General features: G+C 36.8%; 1 protein-coding gene across 1 annotated transcript; it reads right to left on the bottom strand.

Annotated features, from left to right (window-relative positions):
• Window positions 1-1109: 1109 nt before the first annotated feature.
• LOC146733744 (uncharacterized) lies at window positions 1110-7754 on the bottom strand. The gene is made up of 7 exons (XM_085490930.1): window positions 7640-7754; window positions 6283-6441; window positions 3398-3568; window positions 2973-3134; window positions 2441-2611; window positions 1852-2051; window positions 1110-1645 (listed from the first exon to the last, which is right to left on the bottom strand). Exons 1-7 carry the CDS (start codon window positions 7746-7748, stop codon window positions 1463-1465), a joined length of 1155 nt encoding a protein of 384 aa, XP_085347056.1. The 5' UTR covers window positions 7749-7754; the 3' UTR covers window positions 1110-1462.
• Window positions 7755-23909: the final 16155 nt, after the last annotated feature.

The raw sequence follows: 23909 nt of genomic DNA, 5'->3' as shown, positions 1-23909 counted from the left end.
GTTGCCATTACTGAATACAATTAGTAAACACGCTATTCATAAAATTCTTGTAATATACAGTTGTATGTTTATAATGTCTACTTTAAACTTGCAAGTTGTTGATTCTAAACAATACAGCAACGTCGAGTGAACCAAATGTGCGTGCATGATATAGTTTTGGTAAAATTACTCTGAAAATAATCATTGATTATTCCAAAAAATGTATTAATAAAGTATTACAAATCTGACAAACAATGCCCCTTATTTATTAATAAACTTATTTTGTGAAAGAAATGTATGACTAATTAGAATGTTCATTACATTACAACTTAATTGCTCAGTTATCATAAACGAGATCAAAGACTCGTTTAAATATTAGTATTTTTGGCTATTTACTTTACTAGTCAACTTAAATTGAGGCTTGCTTCCTCAACATTTTTTCTTGGATCGGACTTTACATCATAAAATAATTGTCATCTTTTACACTCACCACGTGTTTCTCAAACAAATTAAACTATTTAATTACGTAATTACATCTATCACAGTTTTCATATTTTTCTATACGAATGACAGCTTTTTTTACGAACAGTTACACACACCAAGAAGTTCACATATATAAATAGTCTCAAATCTGAACTTGTTATATTTAGCAATAGTGAGGTTAGTTTATACAGGTGAGTATTTTGTAGTTATGATATTGCCATTTCGATAACTATTTTTTTGACGTGTAATACACTAATAAGCTCACACAGCTTTAATTAGAAGAAAACAAATCAACAACACGTGTCGTACCATAAACGTCTCCAATGAATACAGATACCAAGTCCAATAGTATATTTCATTACACAACCGTTAGATTTAATATTTCGAAGCTTTATTTTATTTACCAATCTGATTATTATTATATTGAAAAAAATATGTGTAATATTTATAGTAACGAATATAATGGAGTACACACCGATGAGGATCGGTGCATACTAGGGACTGCTTACGAATTGCCTACTAATAAGGATGGTCTACCAGCATGAATTGTTTATCAATTAAGAAGCGTCTGCCGATGAGATTTGTCAAACAACCGGAAGTGTCTACCAGTCTGGATTTTCCACGACTATTTGGGATTGTATACCAATAGAGCTCACTTTCTAAAATGAAATGTACAATATACATGTAATAGAAATTGTCTACGAATAAGGAATGTCAACCAAAAGAGTTTGTCTCCCAATAAGGGTCGTCTACCACTAGAAAATGCCTTCCAATAGGAACTGCACCAGTAGGTATTATCTGCCAATACGGGATGACTGACAATTGGCTTTGTATATTGACAGGAAAAGTATAGTTAAAATTATCTAACATTAGAGTTTGTCAAAATATTAAATGCACTCCTGGCACACATGTCTTAAGCTGACTCTCTCTTGCCAAATCTCGAGATATATATACACCGTACTCCATGAAAGTTTGGGGTTTGTAAAACTGCGCTCAATCATTACACCTCATTTTCACAAATATAATTGTTGTTCTCATTGCATTTCTTAACCTCCCATTCACCGCCCGATGTTATTCGTACGCAGTTTGTCCTTTCGTCATCACTTGGTTCCGTTGCATCAAGCCAGTTGCTGTATCCTCCTCCTAACTGTACAGATTCAGCCCACACGAATTCACCTTCATCCTGTGTTGTGGAAGATAAGCATTAATATAAAGCACTATAGTGTGGTAAATAGTGTATGCGCCAAATATGTCTCAAATCAAACTAGTATAAAATTCTTGTCTCTATATCTAATCGTCACCTGGCAACTAAGTACATAGGAGATCGTGTTGAGAATTCTTCTTACCAATATGTACTCGTAGTCCAGAAAAAGTATGGCAAATACTCACTGCGATGTCGTTTAAACTCATCCAATATGAAGCCCCCGTCAAATATCTCTTCAGATAGTACTGTTCAGCTTCATCGTCTATGGTGACCAAATGTCCGCCTCTATCGGCGCAGTACTCAGCTGATTCTTGCCAGTTCATTTTGTTGTCGACGAAGCAGTAAAAGTGAGTTGCTGTACTCCATATGTATACTTCGCATATTGCTGCAACAGTACGAGATGGTCACGATGTAATGATTACGAACGATTCAGTGCAACGTGACCAATAGTTCTCACCAACAACAGACTGAGATGAACGAATGACAATTAGGTGTGTATTCATCGAACAAAATTCACAGAATTACATTCCAAATCCACACGTCAATACTGTTATCTGGTTAAAACATTGAAGGTCTGAATATCAGAAAACGGTGATGGGATCCAATTTTATCCTAAAAGTGCATGTCTGATGAATAAAAGTCAGACAAACCCTGGAAAGTGTAAAACGTTCAACTATTTTTTTTTTAACATTTGCCAATTGATGTATTAACATCGTCAAGAAGCAATGATGCCAATAACGTTCAGTATTGTGAAGTATTGGTAGATATACTCACTTTCACATTTTACTTTGTTCATATCCTCATTCCATTCCCCATCAAAGCATTCCAGAACAGATGTTTCTGTCTCAAAATAAGGATCACACGTCAGCATTGTGTTTTCTTTATGAACAACAGTCGGAGGTCCACTGAAGGTCCCATTAAGTACGTTAGGTAGTTTGCAGCTTTCTAAACAGCGAACATTGATGAAGAAAAACTTGAAGTTAATACTGTAAAATATTTTATTTTCGCTGAAGGAATGATTCAGTGAAAATAAAATCAAGCGAATATACTTTTTTCTTCTATATTTCACATTAAACTCGGTGAGAGTAAATTCCATACAAAACGCCCAAAAAGCCTTTTCAGCGAAAATTTATCCAGCGAAAATAAAGTATTCCACAGTACTGCAGAAGGGAAAAATGTAGTATATCTTTCTCCGTACAAACACTGAGGTTAGTGTTTTCGATATTCAATATATTCGATACTAGCACGCATCTAATCCTTATCGCGTTGGGCTATTTCATCTGAACTCGTTAGTCATAGGGCTTACCTGCACAGAGTGGGATTGGATGTGTCCAGTGTCCATCTTTGCATTGACTCGTATCATCACCGTCCATTGTGAAACCAGCAGTGCACTCAAAATGTCGCAAATCGTCATGAACTATACCTCCCGATACAGTGCCACGATCTAGCACACCCAAGTCAGTGCAGTCTATGTACAAACAACAATCATACTAAACATGTACGATTACAGGCTTTATATCACTAGTTAATTTTAAAGGTTGCACAGTTTTTGTATTCGCATATCACAGTCTCCTGAAGGCAAGAATAAAATTTATATTTTTATACGACCTCTTCTATTCGATACTCCTCACACTCTATCAACATTCTATTTCGTACTGATATTCTGTGTAACAAAATAAATCAACGCATTTGTAGAGTGGTAAAAAGTGCTATAGCTATAGAGTAACTTACTACAAAAACCAGCCCATTTTCGACTCTGTATCGACTCCGTAATATTGCCAACACATGGCATTCCCCCGTACTGGCGAAGAGGGTTGTCACATAGTCTAGTTCTTGTACGATTACCCCATCCACAAGCCACGTCACTGTCACTCCACGTCGTCCATGTTCCCCAACCGCCATCTGAATATATACAATACAATACTTTGTTAAACTCTTAAAATAGATCTCTAGGGTCTGTGTTAAAGGGGAGCAGAGGTGTGGCTTTTGACACTCTGTACATGAAATTTGAGATCTATGAATGAATTCTGTCGATAAAAATAACTTGTATGTGCTGCGAAATGCCCTAAATATCGGGTATAAAACGGGCTGTGAAGCAGACGACAAACGTCCGCTTTTCCTGGCGTCATTTCGCATCTAGAGGGCCAGTCAAATGACGTCATCAGTGAACACTGATAATAGAACCCATTCATGCTAGTACGTCAATTCCATAGAAATGCTACTATGAAAGACCTTGTTAACTGACTACTTAAAAGTTGAAACATGGCGAGTGTTGTGTTATGAATGCCATAACGATTCATGTTATGTTTCTCGAAATCCCAAATAAAAAAATCACGTTGTTGGCTGCGAGAAATCGGCGGAAGAACTAACCTGAAAGTGAAGACAGTACAGCGTTCTGACTATAGTAAACAGTGAGTGAATAAATATTGTACGAGTTAAAACTAAATGAGAAATATGCCAATATCACTTGAACCACAGTACTCATTTTGCCCAACTTCCCACTTTTTAAACGATCGCTTAATTTCCGACCGCACTGTATTTTCCGACCGGAAAACTACCACAGTTTTACCGTTTTTTTTTTCTCTCGCTCGCTTATTGAAAACACCGACCGCTCGCCCAACACTGGTCACCGGCACTGGAGTAGTCAAAATGTTTGGGGATATAAACGAGTGTTAACTATTATAAATTCTGAACGGCTCTTCAAATCTATACCACTCTGTATCGTTCGCGAACAACTTCATCTGTGTCCAATACTAAACAAATGCCATGATATCTCAGTCATATCGCTATTGTATACACTACCTTTTTTATTCTGGCTTGCACAAACGTCGAATAGCCGTCAAAAATTCAAATATATTTAGTTTTTAATTATCTATAATTATATGCACACAATTTGACCCTTTGACCTAGATTTGATTGGGATGGAATATTTTATTTTAAACAATATTATGACGTTACTTACTGCCCGAAAAATGTTTCAACACAATTGCGGTATGACTGTCCGATTTACAAGTACATCGGGTAATATATTAATAACCATTCTCACCAATCGCTAGCTTAGGAGAGAGTAGGAAATCAAACAGCCACAGGTCGCCCGCCTTTTATGCATAGATTTCATGACGCCGTCTGACCGCGGTCGGGTACGAAAAGCTCGCACAGCAATTCACATATATTGTCAAGACAATGAATGGACAGAAAGGACTGGGAAATTAAAAAGATTATATTGCCACAAAGTTAAATAAATCTGGCTGCATCAAAAGTTTGGAAACTAGTTATAATATTTTGCAAAAGACTGGGTGATCAACGACATCATTTTGGGACGCAATTGAACTTTAAGTACTTCAGTGCATAACTTACTGCGCGGCGATGCTGACATCAAGTGTGTGTTGACCGAAGTTTGACCCCCAAGTCACGCACTGAACAGGCGCGTTACCTTAACAATATTTTTCTTTCATGCTCCGCGCGTCGATCTTGTAAAATTGTTATTAGTTCTGACGGTGCTGTACGCAAACTTGTATATTTTGAGGTCGTTTACTTAGTGCGCTGCTTTTCTAATTACGCAAATTTGTTTACAATGTTGTACCGGCTCTAAAAATTTCAACATTGTAATATATCGCTTTCATAATAATTACGCAAAGTCAGTTATTTAATATTGGACACAGGTGAAGTTTCGTCCGCGAACGACAGGATACAATGTGGTATAGATTAGAAGAGTAGTTCGGAATTTAATAATAGTTAGTACCCGTTGTATCCCCAAACTGTATCACTCAAAACCACTATTTCGATCACTCCTGTGCCAGTGACCAGTGTTTAGGCGACCGGTCGGTGTTTCAATGAGCCAGTGAGAGAAAAATTACGATAAAAATGCGGTCGTTTTCCGGTCGGAAAATACAGTGCGGTCGGAAATTAAGCGATAAGCGGTCGATTAAAAGTGGGAAGTTGGGCGAAATGATTACTGTAGTTCAAGTGATATTAGCGTATTTCTCATTTAGTTTTTTTTAACTCAAACAATATTTATTTACTCACTGTTTACTATTGCTAGAGCGCTGTACGTGTCTTCATTTTCAGGTTAGTTCTTCTGCCGATTTCTCGCAACCAACAACGTGATTTTTTATTTGGGATTTCGAGAAACTTAACATGAATCGTTATGGCATTCATACGCCCAACATTTCGCCATGTTTCAACTTTTAAGTAGTCAGTTAACAAGGTCTTTCATGGTAGCATTTCTATGGGATTGACATACTAGCATGAATGGGTTCAATTACCAGTGTTCACTGATGACGTCATTTGACTGGCCCTCTAGAGGCGAAATGACGCCAGGAAAAGCGGACGTTTGTCGTCTGCTTCACAGCCCGTTTTATACCCGATATTTAGGGCATTTCGCAGCACATACAAGTTGTTTTTATCGACAGAATTCATTCATAGATCTCAAATTTCATGTACAGAGTGTCAAAAGCCACACCTCTGCTCCCCTTTAAAATACATGCAACTACATAAAGTTATGTCGCCGTAGTTGCAATGATGGTGGTCATAAATGATAGTTGGTATTGATTTCTAATTCATATTATTATGTGTTTATTATATTCAAATCAACCTTTGGTCTCATTGCATCTTACCCACAGTGCAAATCGCCGTCACATCCTTTTGATGCGTACAGTCCAATGCATCCACGGCGTTACCATAGGAACAGTAGGCCAGAGACGATTCATTTCCGGTGCAGGAAACATGCGTCATCAAAATAGGCAGTGTGATCTCGGAAGTAGTCGCTATGCTTCCTGGAAAAGATAGATACTGGATAACTGACGTGGTTCATTGAAATAAGTATATGGTATTAATAAAGGTATCTGATATAAAACGTCCAATGCATCGGCTCTATTCAATAAACCATTCCCGTTTACTGCGAGATTCATTATGCGTGAAATCGAATGTAAAAAACAGGTCAAACAAAAGTGATAACGTCATAACATCGTAGTGACGTCAAAACATCACGTGGATCCAGAAAAATACGAAAGCTTTTAAGGATATTTCCGTGCTTATTAATGTGCTATACACATTCGATGTAATCAATTCTGATGTAGTAATGAAATCGACATATCCTCTTCTGAAAATTAAATCCCGTCGGCTTTTCAACATTGAGCTTTAAAAGAAGAAACTCGAGTTCAAAATCAAATCATTCGTTTCTTGTGGTAGATGCTTGGTCCGCGTCTTTCACGCAACAAGCGAGTTCTCGCATTGAACGAAAAATCACCTATTCGGGAGCTGTAATATTAGTCTGTATTTTATAAATTTATACGAGTACGTCCTCTATACGCAAAGAATGACGAATGATTATGTAATTATCTTATTATTATCATTTTTGTCATGATTTGGTGTGAGGTAACTGCTTGAGCTGTCAGGAAAAATACATTTTACTCGATTCAAGCCACTGAGTATTCACGTAAACGTCCACTTTCACATTCCCATCTACAATAGTAATACGTATTGAAATAGCCCGTATTATATTGAATAAGCGGGACACTTTTTCCACATTCAAACCGTGGTGCAAATATTCAATAATTTATATACGAAAAATGTTTTTGAAACAACATTTAGAAATATATTCGTAACCCTAAAACGTGTTTTTTTTCATATACGCAGTTTGGAGTAAAAAAAAACTTATCTCCACCAAAAAAACAACAAACAAACACAACAAAAACCTTTTTTTCTATAGTTTCGTGACGAGCAGATCTGAATTGGCTGCACGTATCAATCATATAACACGACTTCCAAACTCGTTATTGCTCGTTATTGCCTTAGAAAGTGAAAATCGCGTTAAGCTAATCATATCGCGCATCCTTAACATGATTTGCTTGGACAGATATGCAAATGAGTTGTATGCAAATTCATACTGCATAGTGATGGTGGTTTACTACAAATAATAAATTGACAAAAGACATACAGGCGTTTTTTGTGGTCTATCAAAAAACAACCCACCTGGTAACGCCTTGCCAAGACCCAACTCTCGGCAAACGACAGCCGTGTTTTCTATTGTCCAGTGATCACTGCATATCGTTCCCCACGAACCGGCGTTTTCGCTGTACATTTCCACTCTGCCTTGTCCGGGCACAGTTGAACCAATCAGACGGAGGGAGTCTGTGACATACACATTTGATTATGAGGTTATTACGAGAATAACTCAAGTATACACGAAGACAGTACAGTGGAAGTATCGACCGACGCGCAGCGATACGTCGGTGTACTGTCTGAGTGCATACTTTGAGGTATCCGCGCAATAACCTTATTATTATACATCTTTTCCTTTCAAGGATACCACATGGGAATTCCGAAATTTCAAAATGTTTAGAACAGAATCAGCGAACTTCTTTATGTGGAGTCCGGTCACACCCTGGCGACAGCCATGTTTGTTTTTATTATTAGTGGACGTTTACGCGCGTAATCGTTCCATATTTGGAATTCCCATTTCCTAATATGGTAGGATGAAAATACCTGTAACTTATGGCGTTACGGTGACAGATGTATAATAATAAACATTATTTATAAAGACGAATATAATATACACCATTGTGTATTAAGCCGTACGTTGCTGCATCGTGTGTTGATTCGTTGATATAATAGATATATTATATCAGAAAGATGTATCATATCAGCAACTGGGATATTGTGTTAGCTGTTATTATGATGTATAGTAGATTATATTTGGTAATCCTTGTCCTAAGTAACTATTAAAATTAGGTAGACGTTTCGAGCAACGACTCTTTATCGATAGCATAGAAGTAAATGTATAGGAGAATATATTGAGAACGCAAGAACACTGCGCTAATGTGCTCATCGCCACAGTCCACGAACTTGTATTTGCCACGGTGCTTATCTGCTTGTGGTCATTTTAATAATGTTCTTGCATTTGATAAAAAACGCTACCAAAACAAATCATTAATTAATTAAATCATTAACCACATGTTATCCGTGGTATTGGCCGTGAAAAACCTCCCACTTACCATAGTATCGTACATGACAGTCCACCGTTTCCTGCGTCTCTCCCATACAACCTTCGTCGACGTTAGGCTCACCGCCACGAAGACATTCTCGATGTCTCGTACGCGCCCCGTGCATGTTTGTGATTCCATCTTGGTTAGGAGAACACGGAGCCCATTGCCACATGGACCACACTGCAAATAATTTTCAGAGGATAAAATTGGGTATATCACCGAACAGAAAACTTGCAGCCAATGTTGTTCTCAACATACACAATTCAGTGGTTTTAAATGTTGTATTCCCAAATGTGAAGTGAGTACAATGTAAGCCTACTCTGCGCTGTGAAATGATGCAAATGAACTGTCGCGAAGTATCAAAGTATGAAACAGGACAACTTTATTTTCATAATGTTATTACATTGTACCTTAAAGCAGGGGAGTCGTCACCTGCGCATGCGTCAGATGGCTATAGCGTGTCATTGTTTACAAACAGGCGTCAATTCCCGCGCGTGCGCAGGTGACGACCCTCCCGCTTTAAATTTATTTACACTGCATATTTTGCGTTAGCTATGTGACAAATAAAATCTAAAGGCCGTGAACTCATTTAATAATACATATTCAAATTTTATGAGCACAAAACGAATCCATGATACTACTTAGTGAAATCGAATTGATGATACTGTATTGTATTGTATTAAAAGGGTCTTTAATACGGTCCATGGCTAATGACGACCAAGAGAATTTCTAAGCAATCACAATTTAAAGTTAAGCCATTATTTTCGAAATTTACTGATTACTTACCGCCAATTTAAATTACGTGAAAAACCAAAATGTTGAGTTCTATAAAATATTAGAAATTCACTATGTCGCCTGATACCTATTATGCATGCATTTAAGTTTAATTATACTGTGTATACAGTGTGTCCAGTGTGTCCAGCGTTGAATGGCGATACAAGAATATTAATATTGTAACGGCGATTATATGATATATGGCCCCTGTAGTTTTATTTTTATAATTAATAATATATAGAACGACATGGTAAAGTAGATATAATAGTTTTGAATTTGTTAAAGCGCTAACTACCATTCACGGACGTTAAAATCCAATAATCGCTATATGTTCTTATTATCATGTTTCAGTATTAACCTAAATAATTTAGCCGCTCTCTATTTTCTATGGGTTCTGCCAAATATTGTAAACACAAATTACTAAACACGACATTGTCGCGTACGACTTATTTACCACTTCCGTGTCACTGAGAATGTTCTAGAACCGTACTGTGTCTGGGTGGAATATTCTAGATTTGTTTTAGAAACTGGTTGAATAGGTAATAGAACACTGTAGGAGGCAATAGAAGGTAATGGAACATTCTAGAAATTTGTAGTAAGTTCCAGACTCATTATGTATGCTGATGTAATGGTCTATTTATAGACAGTGGCGGTATATATAGGGGAGTTGTTCAGCACTGATTTCAGATCAGAGATCTCGTTGAATTGTATTAGAGTTTAAGTATGATCATGTTAACATAATACATTAGAATAATACATCACAACCACTTAAAGCATTACGTAATACTCACATGGACAGAGTTGCGCCTCGCATTTCTGATATTCGATACTGGCACCGACACAGCCGTTGCCTCTATATCCCTTGCCCTCGCATTCCCGAGTTCGCGTCTGATATCCCGCGTTGCAGCTCACTGAACAGTCTGACCATGATTGCCACGAAACCCAGTTTCCATCGGTCACTATTACATTAAGACAATAAGACTGAATTCCGTTTGGGCAGGTGCACATTTTAAATCGGTCACTAAGTCAGAGAGGTATAAATTGGAGACTCATATACTTATGTAACTTCATAAGTTGCTTGGAAAATGTCGAAATGTTTCAGTCCCTCACGTGTTGATACATATTTTTGGAATTCGAAATTATACGCCGAATAGCGCATGCGTGACCGACGGCGAATAACTTGCGAAATAATTGTGTGAAAATGCGAAAAGTAAATTGTATATCTCAAGTTAATTTTTGTATTGTCTACTGTAATATTGTAACTTAGTCAAACCAATTAAGTAAGGTAAACATAAGATTACACCACACAGAAAAGCGCCAGGATCGTGAACCCACGGCCTGTCCATTTTAAAAAAGTATAACGGAGTTCATTACATTACAAGTTTTAAGACACATTCTTAGATGTCCTCGACTGCAGCTACTAAGCATATATGAATTACATGGAAATTAAACTTGACTACTTGCCCGGGAATTGTTAAACAAATTCAAATAAGGTTTATATATATATCTGAAGACAAGGTCATTAAAAATATCAGCAAATTAATTAGAACTTGCAAACACAAATGAATTAATCATCAACTGTCCAGAATTGTTTAAAATATATGAATATGTGTAAAAAATGTATAAACACTTGCTCTGAAAGGGTATAGTAAAAAGATATCATTGAACATTGTTAAGAACAAAACTACTTTCACGGACATCGTCCCATTAATATAATCAGCAAGCATGACTGTAACTTTGACACTTAATGAGATTAGCTTTTTTAATTAAATTTTTTTTAATTGTAAAAGGAAACTGACACCATTGAACAAATGTTGTTAAAAGATACAGTTTCTATTCCATCAACAAAAACGTGTCCAATAGAAGATATAATGAGTCAGATCATATATTTTAATAATGTTGATGTTGTGTAAATATGTCGACATTAGAAGGAATATTTGTATGTAGGAGAAACATGATGTAAATATAGCATCGAAAGGTATCCGACAGTAGCCATATTTGATCGGCCTCTCAAAACACAAAAAACATATCGGAAACTCAATGACCAGAAATGAATTGTTGGCGAAATGACAAAAACACTGTTGTTGTCAAGTTCAATTACTATGTTCAATGCACATCACAAATATGAAGTTAGACGTTTGCTCTCGCGCCAGAAGACAGACGAGTCTACCATGCTTGTGGCCTATCTATCTCTTACATACCAGACTACTCTTGTGTCTTTTGATATTTTCTGAATACCGTCAACATGCTATAATATATAGACAACAATTATGCATTATTCTCTTGGTGCGACGTTTTGTAAACAGTTGTAAACAAGAAATAACTAGCTATAACGAAGTATTTCATGCAGTGTTATTGTCGATAATATCCATAATATGGAGGGGGTACATTAAATTCATAGGTGTGTTGTCGTACTATGCATTTATTTTACACCAATGATATTATACACGTATAAGACGTTAAAGAAATACGCTCCAATACAGCAATATGACTAAAGTGCCCAGGAATTACTTCAATTAAAGCTGTAATGGCGCTTATTGTGCACTGAATGCATATCTAGCAAGGTGTGACATACACTAGATGCAATATTTCTGGTATTAACCTGATATTTGAGTCAAAGGATTCTCATGAACAAGCGAAAATGACCAAGGATTTCTGTAGACGGAAAGTAGATGCAAATGTTCTGATATTCGCCCGATATCTGAGTCAGACGATAATTGTGAATAGACGAAAATGGGCGAGGATTTCTGTAGACAAAAGTAGACGCAAATGTTCTGATATTCGCCCGGTATCCGAGTCAGACGATAATTGTGAATAGACGAAAACGGGCGAGGATTTCGGTAGACGAGAGATGCTTTGATAGAAAGTTAGATATTCTTCGTATTATTAATAAAATCTTTATTCATTGTAAATTTCCATTAAGATTAAGGTTTGCGACACACTCGGCCACACAACTACAACACTGGATGTTTTGGACCAGCTGTTTCGCAACGAATAATTAAGTTCATTAACGCCATGGCTTGTATGTAATTTTCGTAGGTAATCATTGCTGATACCGTCGATCTCGTGAGCGGCGTATTAGTTTGCGTTTATGTGAAGCTAATTATACATAATTCAGAGTTACAATTAAACTAATTAATGTCACACTTCAGTGCGATCTTAACAGCATGGTACATGGACCGTGAAACTTCGAAATTGCTTAGACCATCTATGCAAACAATTAATTATATCGATAATATGATGACCCCACTGGCATCCAATTGCCTGTGTAACGTAAATGCAATTACCCAGATTAATGTTTAAACAATATATGCTGTATGTTCACAAATAAAAAACAAACTCTGAAAAGAACAGCTCATTAAATTCCCCGAAGTTGTTAGAAACACAAATATCCATCGATCTTCCACACTGTGCATGTGTTTGCTAAAATGGGTGGAATCATTCGAGCTGTAGTGATGATGGGGCAACAGTCACTGTGGAAACGATAACTTGATTTGAGTATAGTAGCTTTGAGGGGGACATGTTGCAAGTGTCTTGAGAGATAAAGACATGGCTTCGTTTACACTCCAAAATTGCGAACCCACACAAGAGATGATCTTCACGTTATTTTGTCGACAACGAAACAAATATTACATATTTGCCGTGATTTCTCAAGATTAAGAAATATATAACGTTTGAACACGAACAGTTAGAGCGTAATAGAGATATGGCATCAGAAATGCATTGATTAAAACAAAATGGTTGCCGGTAAAGTTCAATGTACTTACTAAGTTTGAACAAAATCTACCTATGAACAACCAGATCAGAAAAAATACATATACGCGACATGATGTTTGATGTGTATAACAGTTTTAACATGTTAAAACAAAATGGCTCCCAGAATTTTAGCATAAAAATAGCCGTCATTCGGCCATTTAGAATCGGATCGCGAAATCAATAGATGTGCATATGTATATCCCAAAATACATTATGTATCTGCTAAAACATAAGCCACCGTTTACGGTCTTCGTCAGTGTGAAAGTCAGCATTGAGTACACGTCGCGACCAAAACTCGGATTCATGTTTGTCATTGGGAGAGCGTATTGGGAAGAATCACTACACAAATTTTGCATACGCGTGGAGCAACGACCGATGCCTTTTAAAGGGCGACGCAAACTAATACGTTACTGAGCTTTAACTACGTAATTTTGCAGGTGATTGGAAGGTATGGAAGAAGTCATTGGCGGTAATTAATGCACATTGCGCCCAGGTAAAAACTCGTACTTGTGATTTCCATTAGAAGAACGCATTGGATTATGGGAAAATCAATGTTTATCAACACAAATATTTATAATATTTAACACCAAATATTAAATATGATGGATAGGGTCATCTTCACATCGTCAATCCAAGAATTCTGTGACTAGTTGATTCAATTGTGCCCTAAAATACTAAAAAAAAAACAGCAACAAAAAACAAAAACAAAATAATCTACGTAGCTATAGTTTTTGAATCAGATAGGCAGTAAGATTATGACCCGGGTGTATCATGAATATCATATCGTTAGCAGTGCGCATATGCCACACATTACGTCATATGTTAAGAACGTATCAAAAACATACAGGCGGAAACAACAACTATCAAGTTTTATACAATGAATAACGCCCACCTTCAATGTAAACACAATATGACAACATTTTGTTCTCGTATACTCACTAAACATTAACACGTAACATTAACAAGAGAGGCGAATGAAATAGGATGTTAATGGCAGAGATAGGCGGCAGAAATGCATTACAGACAACTTATACATTGTGTAGAGGGAAAAGTACTGACACAACGAAGGTTGTGAAAGCGATCTGAAAGGCCGGTTTATACGAATAAAGCTACGCACCAAACAACCCAAGAGGCGCTTTGCACTTCAAGGCAAAACATACAGTGTACATTATACAGTGTTTAAATACACTGTAGTACCAAATCACATAAAACATTGAAAGGGAAAACTGACAAAACTGTAGATGGAATGTTTCGTGACTACAACATATTTCTATTCGAACCTAAGGCAATGTTTTTTTTTTGGTAGTTGCTCACTGTGTCGGTCTTTACGCAATGTTGACTATCCAGGTAATTATCAAAGATATAATATAATCACGAATGATGATAATTATTAATAGCAGTGTGTATAAAGCTCAGTAGTTTATGTTTTGTCAAAAAAACCACAACTTTTGTTTCGTCCGCAATCTTAAATAATTAAAACTGCGCATGCGTCCTGGATTTACCGGTACGTATTGGTAATTTTTAATACTCTTGTATTCAGTATTTCATCAAAAGAATAATGCGATATTTACAGCCGAAATTTTATTTTCATTTAAAAAAAGAATCATTATTCTAATGTACTCATTTTAAGATGGAATATCAGTCACAATTATTTAAACTTGCTAAAAAGTATTAACTTTATTCACGATACCGTTTTAAAGATCGTTAGAATCGTTTTATAGTGTTGTGTATGACATGGCCTATAGATAAATAGTTAGAAACTCACCCGGTGTATCGCAGGTTGGTCCAATGAATCGTGACCCCTTTATGCAATAGCAAATAAAGGTGTTGTGTTCGTAGTCCACGGCACACACTCCCTCGTTCTTACAGGGCCCGGCTGTACACGGGGTTGATCCTTTCTGGTAATTCGCAATGACAAAAAAAAAAGGCGAGACAAATTGATTAGAATATTAATTCTCTAGAAGGAATGGCAAACTGTGGTGAAAATAAATGAAAATCAGATTTGTACTGTAGAATTTCACTCCGCCTAATTAAAATTTGTAATTCCATTATAACAAAAAAACATGAACTGTGTTTATCTACAGATGTATTGGTCATAGTGCTTTAAATGTGATGTAATCATATACGCCCGTTTTGCCGAACAGTATAAAGTGAACACATTCATATAGCCCAGAGTATGGTTCGTTGACCAATTCTACGTATGCAGAAATACAAAATAAACGTAGCTCCGTATGTTACAGTTAAACAAAACAAAAATGTGTTGTCGATCACATTGTTTATGTGACTCTTGTAGAATTTGTACAACACGGAGTTAGACAGATGCACCCTGGCTTGATTTGAGCGCAGTTACATTAATTTACACTACTTCCCTGGGGGTTTATTATTAGAAACGGCATATTGTCCACGCATCACGTATATTTATGAGACACGGAGATCTAAGCTTAGGCAAGAACGTTTAGCAGGATGCACGGTAATAATGGTACCGGTAAAAAAAACACAGAATATAATACCACGGATAATAAAGGCACAAATAATAATGTCACTGTGAAAATTGGCTAGGGGTGGCAAATGTACAATAAAATCTGACAAATAATAGAAATCACCCTGTTTTCTTTTTGCAATCCTGGTGCGATAAAAAATATCCGACACTTGCGTATTTTTAGACACATTAAAAAACGGCATTAAGGCATAAGGCATAAGGCAGACATAGACCGCACTCATCGCAGTGCCTAAGGACAAGTGGTGGTCGACAACGCAAGTGAGAATTTGTTTACTCATTAGAATTGACAATAATATTAAGTTCTCGATATAACTCAATGTAATAGTATCCTTTTATTTGAGAATTCGGTAATATTAAACAGTAAATGCGATATTTGTTTTCAGGACTATACTATTTCGGCCATGATTTAGTGTACAAAACCAAATTGGGTGGTAGTTATCAAAAAAATACAATTTCAAAATTGGAAATAATATAATCTGACATCTGACATATATTAGGTCTTCCCTGTGATTACTATACACTTTCAAACAGACGGTTCAGTCAATGCCCGTTTAGTGGGTGTACATTCAAATATATACAGAACACAGAATCAAAAAAAGTATACTTGTGTGTCAAAAAAGGTATTGGCAACTATACTCAATATTTTCATTAATTTGTACCACATTTGGGGGTAGGTGGACACTAAACGATAATTTTCACTTTCGACAAAATTATTTCCGACGAAATGTCGTAGATCCCCGCATCCGGTGTGCTCAACTTGAATGACGAGCTGAAAGCTGCATTTCCCGGATTTTACCAGTGGTTAATATACTTAATTGTTCCCTTAATTCGCACAACATTGGGCATTATTTGGATGCCTAAAATAACAGACAAAATTGACATTCGACGAAATGATCATTCGACAAAAAGTATGAAATTGGTAATACATAATCTCACCCACCCCGACTATGTCGTATTCGCTTTTTTCACCATACTCGTAACCAAGGCGGGTATCCAGCCGCGACTGGATCGCGATTCTTTCTGGAATCATCTCACATATCCCTAGGTAGCGCTGGTAATTGAAAGACACGCACTCGTCGCCTCGAAGTATACATGCATATGCACAAAGCGATACATGAAGATTATATTCATAAACCACGCGGTTTGGAGACATGAAGGACACGTGTTGTTGGGGAATTTCATTCTGCAAAATATACGTTGCATTTTCCGGGCGGACACAGGTGGAGTCGTGTACCAAGATGCATATGAATACACTTATTGCCAAGAACGAAACCATCACATCGAGATTGTCTACACGAATGTACTTTCAAAAGAAGTTCTGCTTGATATATTTCGTTGTTGCTTTCATTTGAGTGGTGTATCGTGATCAAGAAAGCTCATTGGCTTGCATCACGTTTATATCCGTTATTTACTGAACTTTATAAATTAGTGCTGGCATGCACAATACATGTGGCATGTTTTCAGAAGATGTGACGTCACGGACGGTACCATTCAGTAAAATCACTCGAGCATTCAGATGTGGCAGTCATCGACAGGAAGTGATTACATTTCTAGTCCATTTTGAATCCAGGACTATGACCAAAATCCAGACAGTTTATCGGCACATGAATTTAGGGGATTCAATGTTCGGACCAAGTGTTGGCAACTAACAGTCCTGATATCGTGGTCATATTATTTGAAAATATTTATAACGACTCCCCAGTGACGACATTTGAAACCGTCGCGACTAACCAGCATTAGTCACGTCCATCCATTGAGCTAGAGAGCAAACACATATCCGAAAACTGGGCGAATATGAATAATATACTATGGGTCCGCTTAGAACGAGGTAGAACACCCCAGGATATTACATTTCAACAAAATGTTTCGAGTTGCGAAATACACGAGAGGCAACATAAAGGGCGGCAGACGTCGCGCCGCGTCCTGTTCGATATGGGACTCATAGAGACGTATACAACGCGTGTAAAATACATTGTTTATTTACATGAAATTCGAACACGCGCTGCGAGACGACCACCGCGCTTCAATTGAACGTTCAAATTGTTCAATTCTCAAAGCGCCTCGTATCAGAAATCAATAGTTCAATACAATTCCACGGAAAATCATGACTGTCTTAAGTTCACTAGTATAAAGTTATGGTGTACATTCATCATGTTTATATGATGCGCATTCGTCATGATGTTATGTGCAGAAATCATGTTATGGTGTGCATTTATCGTGAAATCGTTCAAAAAAATATTGTTCATGTTATGGCGTGCTTTTATTGTATGTGCAAACATTATGTTATGGTATTCATCTATTTTGTTATGATCTGCCTTTATCATGTTATGGCGACAATATACGATATACACACTATGACATGATTGCTGTGCACAATAACACGATGAACACATAAGGCGACCGCCCCCACTGCCCCCACGGTGCCGCCGCCACTGGCACACAATATCTGGATCAAAGCACGCCATCACATGATAGGTGCAAATCATAACGTAATGAATGCACGCCATAGTATTATCAATGCACACAATAACAAGTTATTTGCATACAACATCATGGATATTGTACATCTTAGCACCACATACATATCATGTTAAACACACATCGTAACGTGATCATTGCACACAATATCTTGATAAATGAACACAATATAATGATTTCACACCATTCCATGAAGAATACACACCATAACGTTATGTTAGCACACGACATAATGATGACTGCACATCACAGCATGATGCATGGACGTGTGTTTGTTTCACTTGTTTATTCAGTATATGAGGGATGTGCATAGCGAGTGATATTTTGTCAGTGGGTATGAATGATTACACTAGGGAGGATGTAGAATATTAATGATATGAAGGGTAAGTCGATGACCCCTTTCACCGATATTCTGTAACTGTTAAGTAAGGACCCATAACAACGTGGCCTGGCTTATAGGCAAACCTCTGCCTAAGTTCGGGATCTAATGCTTTAAATACCGCGTCTTTGTCTGTATAGTAGAGTTGTGAGCACGTGTTGCTTGTAATGTCTTGTGTCTCTATCTCGGTGTAGCCTTCCTTTGGTGTACACTGGAGTCGGGAGCCCGCGGGGGGTTCACTCAATAATATAACCTTACACCATGTGCGTTCTTGCTAAAAAATAATAGGCCCCTAGGACTGGCAGCACATTGCAGACGCACTGTAAATTTAGTACCCCTAGAGCAGACATATTGAAGAAAAAAACACCCCCTATTGCAGACATATATTGAGAACATCCTACTCCTATTGCGAGCATTCTCTGTCGTTTTTTTCCACTCAAGTGGGGTGTGATCAACTCAAACAAGCTATGGTCTATGGCGGTGTATGGGAGTGGTTGTTGCAAGAGGGGGCCAACAGCGGGCGCAGCAACCCTGTGAGTTTATTCCTGGGGACCTATTGCAGACATTATAATTTTAAAGGGGGCCAATTTGCCTTCCACGCGGGCCCGCTTTAGAAGGTGAAAAACACCCCCTTTCCCCGCTAAATTTGGAACGCACATGGGGTAGTAACGGCATATAGAGTGCCCCCCGGGGTCGGGAGGTGGAGATCCGGGGGGGGGGGGTCACTCTATATGTAGTTACTACCCAATGTGCATTCCAAATTTAGTCAAGTCTGACTGAAAACCTGCTTAGACTTAAAGCGGGGGAGTCGTCACCTGCGCATGCGTCAGAAGCCCAAAGCGTGTCATTGTTTACAAACATACATCTATCCATGAGCCTTTGCGTTTTTAGCGTGTGTTGTTATCATCGATTGGGTCTCAATTCTTGTGTCATAATCGTGTCATTATTAATTTGAATAACTTCACCTCTATAATTACGCTCAAGGCGATTCGTGCAGAACTTTTACCATCCATGGTATACACAGTCCTAGTGGCTGAAATAAAATACCACACCTATCTTTAAAAAGGAGGAGCGAGCTGAACCACTCCTAAATTTTCTGAGTAAACTCTTCTCCTCTTTACTGAAAGAGAGGTCTCAGATACCGGGGGAAAGTGTTCTATCTACGTTCTTCGTGTAATTAGGTATTCGAATGCATGGGATTTTCCCACCCAAAAACAATCAATTTGATCGATTTGTATTAGCAGTTCATTTTAATGTGTTCCAAACAGATGGTTTGAATGTGAAAATGTGGTAATTATTTCCTGTTTTGCAGGAATAAGAAAAACGCGTTTCTCTACTTGTCTCTTTATTTAGTTTCAAGCCGTATTCTAGATGGATTTTCCTTGTACGCCAGCTGACTGTGATATAAACTGACATTTAGATACATGAACACTGCTTGTTCGATACATATGATATGTTGTGTATGTTCTTAAGTTTTTATGTTCCATCGAGGACCACAGCATGTAAGCACTACTGTCCTAGCGGGAAATGTACATCAATACATATTACATGTTTATTGCACAGGTCATTAGTTAAAGGAACCTGTCTAAATGTTATATATAGCAGATATTATTTGATAATTTATTTGGTTGTCCTAAGTAACTATTCAAAAAAGCTGGACTTGTTGAGCAATAGCTATGCTTACCTATAGTATAGAAACAAGTTTTTAAACATATACTTCCGTGGATATATCTATTGCTCTCCGTATACATTTTAGACGTATTGAAATAAATACAGTATCAAAATAAAGAGTGCTAACAATACTAAAAATAATTCTATACTCTACGTGTACTGATTAGAAGATTACTCTGCTAACTGAAAATAAAAATATACACATCAAATGAATGTTCGACAAGATGATATATTACTAGTAGATTATCAAAAGTGTGTTGATGTATGGTCTGAAATTATAAAAAAAATAATGGCATGGCTTTGGATTGTAGATGCGAAATTTGGTTGCATGCTGCCTTCTATGTTTTATCAGTGTCCATGATGTGTACTTTCGTTTACACCATGCGTGGCAGGCCTATGAAATAAAGGAAATACGTGAGTCCGGCTATTCAAATAGTTTCGCATCTGATAATCTCTAAGTGTATCCGAGGGCATTGACTTGCTGTATAATGGATGGATATACTGTGAGGGTTGACTGCACTGCAATATCAAGCAAGAGCTGGCTGTGTTTTATTACTTTTCACTTTTTCATGGTTCTTGGCAGATTGGCACATTTCGGCAGATAATGCGTGCTTCCAAACATGGCGACTTCTTACGTAGGAGATGTATTATTGTTCCCAAAAATCAGTTTTCCCTGGAAGAGCGCCAGCTTACACAATATTTCCACACAAGTACTTCATAATTCTATACTGTGTAGGGCTAGTAACGTTCAGACCTGTATTTTGTTTTTTTTCTTGAGTTTCAATGTGATATAAATATGTATTTTGTGATTTATACAGTGACTGCTTATTTCTGTTCACTTTTCTCAATATCAATTCTGAGATAATTGTGCTGTTCTATGTCTTAATTGGAATATGTTAATTTGGTGACGTCATGATATCCAGGCGGTATTTTGAAAGTTTAGCTGTTATGCGTTATAACACCATTTGTTTACGTCAGTCATCCGTCAATGTGGAGACTTTGACCTACATATGTGATGCTTGATACAGGCTAATTTTTGTACTTGTTTCATTACAGCTAGTGGTAAGATATGACCTGACATATTAAGTTAACCGTTTGAATGCCAACAGTTCCCGCAAAAATGTTGGCGCAATATTTTGTATATTTAGTGTTTTTTTTTAATACGATTTGTTGAATTTGGGCAAAATGCATTCACTTTTACATTACCAACGGGTCTCGATCAACATTTTGAAAAACACGCGAGTGTATTTTGCGAAAACTTGTGTTTGTAATTCAAAGCGTGAAGTACATGTACATTGCACGTGTTTACTCTCGTTGGTAGTAGCTCTCAATTAAATGCATCGAACTGAAATAATCACATCTCCTTTATTTGTAGGCCAAACACAAACCGCAAAAGCTGATTTAGGTGTCTATCTGATCTACACACACGACATACGTAGCATATAAAATATTGATGTATGACGGGAATTTCATGTACCATGTGACAATAAGTAAACATCTTTTAGCTTCCTGTTATGTTTGTGTTTACGCTCAAATAATTGAACCAATATATTTATTTATGTTTTCATTACACATACGCATTCACACATGAATTGTTACAGTGTAATTAAAGTAGAGATTTGAATATCGATCAAATAAATACTGCTCATCAAAAGCTAAGCTTAAATTGTTTATCTCAAACAAAATTACACCCAATGATTCAGTGGAAATACGCAATCATACTAGAATAATGAGTACTTAACACATTTTCAACTTAATTCGTATGCAATTGGGTCTTGTCTCGTTTTTACACCTCGGAAGGTTGTCATGATGAAATGCACGTAGTGATTCTCAGTATTTCGGTTGATGTGATTGTCACGATAAATACTCAGATATTTATAAACATAAACACTTCTAGTGAGACACCCGCAACTTGAAGAGAAATTATCATCTTCGTACTTGAAGAATAAAAAGGCAATTACGAAATCATAAATAAAATAACCATAACCATTTTGCACATGCATTTCTTTGTTAATGAAGCGACACCTGTTGTGTGTAGTAAAGTAAAGTGATAAGGTTTTAGCAATTTTTATTTAGCCTCCTGGGGAATGTGATAATTGTGTTTTGGTCCATATTTTATACTGCCCTGGGGAAAATAATAAAATAGTCATTGATGTACGCAATACCATTACATATCAAACTATTAAAAGTCTACACTGTTGTCAATTTGAGACTGTGACTGTCTATATTACTATTTTTTATTGAAAATACCAAATTGTGAAATACTAGCACTAGACGCAACGCTTCCTGGTGTGGTTCGAACTCGCAGCTTCAAGGTCAGACGTCGTATAGTCATTGTTCTGCCAGGAATTCAGTTACTGGTCGGTGTTCTAACCTTATCACGTTCATAATATGGTCACAAATGTTCTTTTATTATGCTGTGCGATAAATTTAATACATAAATGTTATGTGAAAAATAAAAACAAATCCGAAACAAAATGTACACATTTTTACTAACACAATCAGTTTAACGTGATTGGCCAGTACAAGCTCCATGCGTGGTTTACGTGTTGTCAGACAACACACTCTAATCGTGCACTAGTTCACATATGCTATTTCACTTTAGGTCTGTTGTCCCCGTGTCGGTAAAAATGTGAACGAATGCACCTCACCCGTGCATAAAAATATAAATAGAATATCTCCAGTATCAACGCATTTCAGCAACGCATACTTATATTATAGTTTTCATTAAAACATATTATTTTAATTTTACATAACACAAATATTACAAAATCATGAAATGTCGGTGAGCTGATAACAGAATGAAACTAACAAAGCAGTAACATCGATCATAATATATTTTTCATATTTTGTAGGTTTCATTGATGTATGCATGCCTGTATTCTTAATTTTATTTTGTAATCAAACAGTCAATCGATGAATATGTCATTATATAATGAAAAAAATACGAATGAATACATTTCGTAACAATCTATCTTTGCTTAAGTAATTATAAAAGATCCGAAAAAAACTTATGGCATTTGTTGCAAACACAATTTCAACTGATGAAATAATCATAGTCACAGATTCATTCCTAAAAAAGAATATTTAAATAAAATCTTGCAAATGGTGAAACATGGTTTTATTGTACATCTGAAAATACAAATTCCCGTTCTGTAAAAAAGCATACCAGTACTCGTTCCAAATGTATCTTTGGACGTTTGAATTTCCCTCCATATAAAGTAAACTACATGACCAACATTGTCACATTCGAAGACTTTCCTTTGTTTAAATTTGACAGTTTGACGCACACGTGCGGTAATGCGACCGGAATAAAATCTCGCCACTGAACCAAAAAGTTCGTACAGCGCAGACTATTTTTGTTGCCAATACGGGTTATAGTCTTTATTAAACTATTACTAAGCATGTACATTGCACTATTCTCGTGGTATCATTTATAGTAGTGTGGCTAATGTGCATTCATTTATTGGCAATCATTCCACACTCTGTTCACGTCCGATCTTGTAGTGATTCAATACATATATTATCTACTTCAGTACTACAATGTATTAGCGCCATCTTTATGTTATTTGATTCGATAATAGCTAATTTATTATGCAATCGGTCATCCGTAAAGCCACGTAATATTTGATTAAATGCCAGTCACGTTTACCATGCGATCTTAATTCAGATGAGTTAAGAGAATTCCATCATCACGGA

This window comes from Saccoglossus kowalevskii, chromosome 16, assembly GCF_978046115.1.
Source record: "Saccoglossus kowalevskii chromosome 16, keSacKowa6.1, whole genome shotgun sequence".
Classification (NCBI taxonomy): domain Eukaryota; kingdom Metazoa; phylum Hemichordata; class Enteropneusta; family Harrimaniidae; genus Saccoglossus; species Saccoglossus kowalevskii.
Note: the sequence above shows the minus strand (reverse complement) of the source record. Positions and strands in the feature narration are given on the sequence as shown.

Bases quoted from the DNA above. Each gene is read 5' to 3' on its own strand.
- LOC146733744 (XM_085490930.1), bottom strand. From the start codon at position 7,748: ATGTACAGCGAAAACGCCGGTTCGTGGGGAACGATATGCAGTGATCAC. The intron at 3,135-3,397 runs GTAAGTTACTCT...GTTTGTACATAG, and splicing joins AAAATGGGCTGGTTTTTGTA to ACTGCACTGACTTGGGTGTG. The intron at 2,612-2,972 runs GTAAGCCCTATG...TTCGCTGTTTAG, and splicing joins TCCAATCCCACTCTGTGCAG to AAAGCTGCAAACTACCTAAC.